The sequence below is a fragment of the Sus scrofa genome, chromosome 17, assembly GCF_054392235.1.
Source record: "Sus scrofa isolate SSC_HxYL_T2T_F1_AM1 chromosome 17, Sscrofa_HxYL_maternal_Yorkshire_Landrace_v2.0, whole genome shotgun sequence".
Lineage (NCBI taxonomy): Eukaryota > Metazoa > Chordata > Mammalia > Artiodactyla > Suidae > Sus > Sus scrofa.
Window position 1 is genome coordinate 38,140,569 of NC_139399.1, and position 6,000 is coordinate 38,146,568.

The following is a 6,000-nucleotide window of genomic DNA, read 5'->3' on the forward strand; positions in this document are numbered from 1 at the left end:
TTTGCAGCCCTGCAGCCAGACCCAGGGCACAGGGCAGAATAAGCACCTCAGCTCTGGATGATGGATGGACTTCTGGGTCCTCAAGCTGGAGGGTGACAAGTGGGGTCCAAATGACACCAGGCTGGCCCCACATCCAAGGAAGAGAATAGACCTCTTTTCATCTTCATGGCATTGTCCCTCAAGAAGTTTCCCTAAATTAGAGCTCCTAAATTCCCAGAGCCCCAGAGGGCTCTGAGCAGGTGGATTTCAAGGCCCCCCTTGAGTCTCTGACTGAGCAGGTCTGGGTGGGCCTGAGCATCTCACTTCCACTAAGATCTGACGTGACATAATGCTGCAGGTTCAGGACCCCGATCAGGTAGGCAGACGTGTGCATACATCCACACACATCTGACTGGTATTATGTTGCAGATTCTGAGGGCTTTCTTTTTCCAAGGGGGCAGAAGTAATATAAGACCCCTGCTGGCTCTGTAAGACATCTGACCAGGCCCCTACTGGGTGGCAGCCTGGGGTCATGCTTAAACCCACAATCTAGCGTCAGGCTGCTGTCCAACCACTCACTAACTGTAGCTTGGCCTGTTTACCTCTAAACGGCTCTAAATTTTGCTCCTAATCCGAGGCAGTAACGGTTCCTGACCCTGGGAGTCACCGAGGTAATTAGATGCCACGGGATCAGATGGTGTGGCAGTGTCCCCAAAAGAGGCATAGTTCATGGCTGCCACAGACAACACTCAGATGACACAGCTTCCAGAGAAAGCACAGTACAGGCTCAGGGCGACGTGGCCCTACCATGCCGCGCATATGTGGGCTTTCCACGTGTCCATGGTTCCTGCTGCTGCCTCAACTGCAGACAAATAAACAGAGGAGGAAGAATGAGGGGAAGGGAACTCCCCTGTTTTAAAAAAAAATCTCCACCCAAGGAATTGGCAGCTGAACAAGTAAACTCCACTTTCAAGTATTTCCAAGAAGAGTTGGGCAAGGAGATAGTGCAATCAAGGGTTTGTCTCATACCTCACCTCTTGTTTCAAGTCTTTTTCAAACTTTACAGCATATAACGATCTTTCCCACTCAACAAACCATCCAGCACTTACTCGTTCTGCCCAGTGGCCCCCATCCTAGGTCAGCACACCAGCTCTGCTAAACCCTCCTCCACCTGGGTCACAAGGTCCCAGATTCCTAAGATTCCTTATCAGGAGAGGGGGCAAGGGACAATGGGCAGACATCCTAATTCTCCCCTTGGCAGCTGTAACCTGCAGCACATTACCCAGCGTGGATCTGTCTCTTCATTGATCTGTGGTCCAGCTCCTCCCTAGAAGGCAGGCTGGGGGCACGGAGCATTTTCTGCCCCATTCCCACCATGCCTGAGTTGGGGCCTTTATTTCCACATCTGTAAAATGGAGCCACCCAACACTTCACGTTGCTGTCACGAGGGTGATGTGAGATGAAGCACCATGACACTGACCCAGGGGCAGGTCTGCACTGGGCCTGACACCACTCTGCAAGCAGGTAAGCAAATGCCTGCTAGTGTGTGTTATCATTTCCATCATAAAATGGTACACATGAAAGCAAGAATTCTCATTCAACAAATTCTAGCCAGCTGTTTAAAGGCATCCCTGCCCCTCCCCACTTTATAGAAATTCAATTTTAATCCAAAGAAACGAGGCAGTTAATATTCACAAAAGAAATCACAATGGGTTTTCTTTAAATAGAAAACCTCCCTGGCACATTTTAAGGTATTGCATCAATCATAAAAATTGTATTTGCCAACTTTCCAGAAGCATTAGCTATTTAAAGGAGTCGTGCCTCTGACCACTGGAGAGGATTTGGGCTCCTCTGACGGACCCTCCCCCTAAGACCTGAGGTCACGTGTCCACTCAGAGCTCCTTCAAGGACCTTTGACAGCTCCTCCAGCTGCTGCGAGGAAACACAGCCCAGGAGGCAGGATCTTGCCGGCTCAGTGTGTCTGCCGTCCAAGGGACTTGAGGCTTGTCAAGGAGGACAGAGCTAGAGCAAAATGATTCCCCTGCTGCAACGAATGTTCCCCCAAACCTCCAAGCTTGAAAGTAAGAAGACACATACTTGTTTTTCAAAACCAGACCCAAAATAGTTTAGTTTTGTGTTCTGAAAGCAACACGTCACTACCCTCCAGCTCTCCATTTGCAACTTCCTAACATCTGACAGAGCAAAGACATCTGTTGAGACCTACAAGGGAAAGAGGCAAACTTCAAAGACTGTACGAATCTTGTTCAGAATGGGGCTTTCTGCAGAACCTTATGCAAAGCATAACATAAGTGTAACAGAAGCACGTCACTGAGGGGTGTCAACTCTACCTCTCTGCCCCTGGGGCCTTTGATGCTACAACCCCCTCCACAGGCCTGGCTCTCCTGGGGCTGCAGGACAGACTCTCCCCTCAGCCACCTGGGAGGGAGCTCCATTCTGCTTCCCATTAGGTCCCCGCCCCACTGTTCATAGGAAGCACAGCAGGCTCAGCTGAACCTACCCAAGGCCAGGTTCAAGGTCACAGCCTCTCCCCTCTCCCCAATCCCCCAGGATTCATTAATAAATAACAAAGGCCAGTGGTTGGGCACCAGGAATGTTCTAAAGACAGTGCAGAGTGCTTTACAAGCGTTTCTAACTCAATGTCAATAGCAGCCCCAGGTGTCCCAGGTCACATGCCCCTGGTCTGCTAGGAAGCCTAGCAGCTTCTGCTTTGGTCTCAGGGATCTCAGGTTGCCAATGTTCCCTGGGCCCAGCCTCCACCCTGTGAAAAGCCCCTGGGAGATGCTTTGGGCCACAGTCCAGCTGAGCCCAGTGGGCAGCAGCAGTCGGCGCCACTCCAGATGGGAGTGAGCAGCAGGTGAAGACAGGAGCCCCAGATGACAGGAGCAGAGGCAGCCACGCCCTTCGAGCCCTGTCCAAAGTCCTGACCCATAGAATCTGCAAGTGACTAATAAAATGACAATGATAGGAACTGCGACACAATTCATTTATACACTATCCTCATGCTACACCTGGGGAGATGCAGGAAAGTACAGTCAGGAAAAGGCAAGGCTTCAAACCCAGGGGTGAGTCCAAAGACATGCTCGGTGCCACCCATGAAGCACTACTAGTCATCCGTCCTCTCCAGGACACTCTGCCCACTTCAGCAGTGTCTCCACCTGACCTGCTCAGACACAGGGCAGTGGTTCTCAATCTCAAGTGTGTATCAGAAGCCCCTGGAGGGTTTCTGGTTCTGGCCACCTAGGATGGGGCCTGAGAACTTGTGTTTCTAAAGAGTTTGCAGATCATGCTGCTGCTGCCTGTCCGGGAACCACACATTGAGAACTCAGGTACAGATCTTGGAGGGGTAAAGGGAATTTCACATGACGTGTCTGGAATGAGCTATCATCACACGACTGTCACACACACAGCTCATGCCAAAACACCCTATCCAGCCCACAGCTTTCTAGCGGCTCCCAGGGCAGCCATGGCTTGGCCTGGTCCTTTTTCACACCATCGCCTCTGTGATGTACAGACGTGGCGGAGGGCAGAGATATTCCTGATAGATGAGTGGGTGGCATACGCATTTGGGGTAAGAACACAGCTGAAAAGCTCTTTTGCTATGTGACAGCTTTCTGAAGCTCAGTTGCTAAGGGAGCCATAGGGAGAAATAAGTGTAGGAAAAAAGGTGGAAGAGTTGAGCACTGACCACATCTTGGACCTGACCCTGACAGAGTGAGGCTCATGAGGTTCTGCCTGCCTGTCCCATGAGACCCGTCCCCAGTCTTATCTGAGCATGAGAGGTAGCAAGTGCTCAGGAGCCAACCTTGAATGTCCCAGCAGCCTCAGTCTCCCAAGTCCAAGGCAGCTTCCAAAGCAACTGCAGCCTCCTGCCCCTGCCTCTGCACGTATCTCTCCCCATCCAGGGCGCGTTCCTCCAACCCTGCACATCCAAGGGTTTGGGGGTTTTCCCACTAGTTCAAGGACACTTGCTGCTGACTCAGTTTTAGAGAAAACGCTTATCTACTAAGTGAGTCATTTTGATTAAACCAGTAAAACAATACACAATATGAAAAAAAAAATCTGGTCCAAAGTTCTCTTAAGTGTCTCTGTTTGAAAAATAACTGAAAGATACTAGCTATTATTTTACGGCTATTTCTGAATTTTATGAGTTAAAATTACTACTATTTATTAATCGCCAATAAGTGCTGGGACCGGTCCATACTTCTGCGTACTTTGTCCTTACAACCAGCCCCTTCAGGTGGGCATTACCACCCCCAGTCTACCCAGGAGGAGACTGAGGCTCAGAGGTACAGAGCAACTGGGCCAGTAGATGGTGGAGCCTGGGAGACTCAGACCCCCACTTCCCAATTCAGGCCTTGGTCATGAAGACCTACAGTTCCTTTCCTCAAACAACCCAGACCCCACTTACCTTTCCCCGTTCCCCTCTGACCACCCTGCCCGGCTGCCCACACCCAGGCCAGACCTTGCCAGGCTGGCCGCAGCCTTAGTTCCCGGGCCTTCTCCCCTAGCTGGGCTGGGGAAGGGGTTACTCTCCCCTCTACCCGATCCCAAATCCTGACAGCGCGTGGCGGGATTCAGTCTCTGCAGAGACCCGAGGACTGACGGGCAGTGGAGCTGGTTTCTGGGGTCCCAAACGCACCGGGACTAAAGCCAGCGCCGTGGGTCTTCCGGGCGAAGGTGAAACTGAGAACTGGGAGGCCCCACCACTGCTTCCTTCCCGGCTGCGAGCCGATTCCGGCTACGGGTCGATTCTGGCTACTGGCGGGGCTCTCCTCCTCGGCCACCCGCCACAGCTCGATTTGTTTACACGGGCAGGGCTGCTCCCCAAGCGAGTCGCCGGCCCGCACCTGGCGGTGGCAACAGCCAAAAGCTTCTCGGTGCTATCTCCCGCCGGGACGGGAGCAGGAAGTCCGGCTCCGGGGTCCCCGCGCCCTCCACCCCCGCTCGGCGCAGGCGTCGCACTGCCTCCCGCGGGCGCGCACGGCATGGGGCGCCGGGACCCCGTTCAACGTGGGGGGTGCCGGCCGGGTGGCAGGGGAGTGGGCCGGGCTGGGCCGGTGGGTGGGGGCGGGGTGACGGCGCCGCACGCCCGAACGCTGAGGAGGGGGCGAGTGCGGCAGCCGTCGCCGAGCTCGGGCGCCAGGGTCCCCGAGCCCACTCACCGGACACATTTAACTGGCCTCCCAGGAACCAGCCGATCTTGCCGCTGCGGAAGTCGCAGTCGCTCACCGTGTGGTAGGGGGTGTCCCACACGAGCACGTCCTTCGCCAGCGGCCCCCAGAAGGCGGCCGGCTCGCGCGCGGCCAGCGCGATCCGCTCCTGATAAGAGCCGGGCGGCGCGGCGGGGGCGCTGCTCCAGAGACGGGGGACCCCGGGGCCCCGAGCCCCCACCCCGCGAAGGCCGCCCAGGAGCCGCCCGACGCCGCAGCCCAAGCAACGGGCAGCCATCGCGCCTCAGAGCCCCTCGCGGCTGTGGCGACCCAGCCCTCGCGCGCCCGCGCCCCGCTTCGGCCCCGCCCCGCCTCCCGCCCCGCCCCGCCCCCCGCCCCTCCTGTCTGAAGCTGCCTCCCCGACACTCCCCGCCCCCGCTCCGCCTCTGACCACCGCCCCCCCCCTCCGCCCTGCCCTGTCCCACCCCTCTTCACCCCACGCAGAGCTGGGCTGCGAAGGGAGGTGGAGCCCCTGTGGAAGTGGAGTTGGGAGCGCGGCGGCGGAGGGGGTCCCCTGCCGGGCTGCCGGGGTTTCAGTTGATGCGTCCCCGACGAGTTCCGACGGCTGCGCCGTTTTGTCAACCGCAGATCTGCGCGGGCAATGCAGGCTCTCCTGGGAGCTGGAAACCGTCGCGGGTGGGAGGGAGCCGGCACAGATGTTAGTGACCCGCGGAGCGAGGCGCACAAGTTGCTCCAAGGACCACTCGTCAGGTTTGGTCGGTTCAGCATCTCAGAGGCTGAGAGCAAAGTGTTCATCCCTTTGTGGGGCCTCGAGATTGAATGCTTGAGC

The 6,000-nt window shown here is 56.0% G+C and overlaps 1 protein-coding gene across 10 annotated transcripts in view; it reads right to left on the minus strand.

The window, feature by feature from the left end:
- The window catches only part of ACSS1 (acyl-CoA synthetase short chain family member 1), a 39,244-nt gene extending 33,770 nt beyond the window's left edge, over positions 1–5,474 (minus strand). For 5 of the 10 annotated variants that reach the window (XR_014832049.1, XM_085003357.1, XM_085003354.1 and 2 more), the window contains exon 1: positions 5,163–5,474. Coding sequence is in view for 2 of the 10 variants with exons in the window: in XM_005672761.4 (XP_005672818.2) it covers positions 5,163–5,448 (286 nt within the window). In the remaining 8 variants the exon portion in view is untranslated. Of the gene's footprint in view, positions 1–4,639 lie in introns of all 10 variants that reach the window. The other 5 variants (XM_085003358.1, XM_085003355.1, XM_085003353.1 and 2 more) reach the window with 4 other exon arrangements.
- Positions 5,475–6,000: the final 526 nt, after the last annotated feature.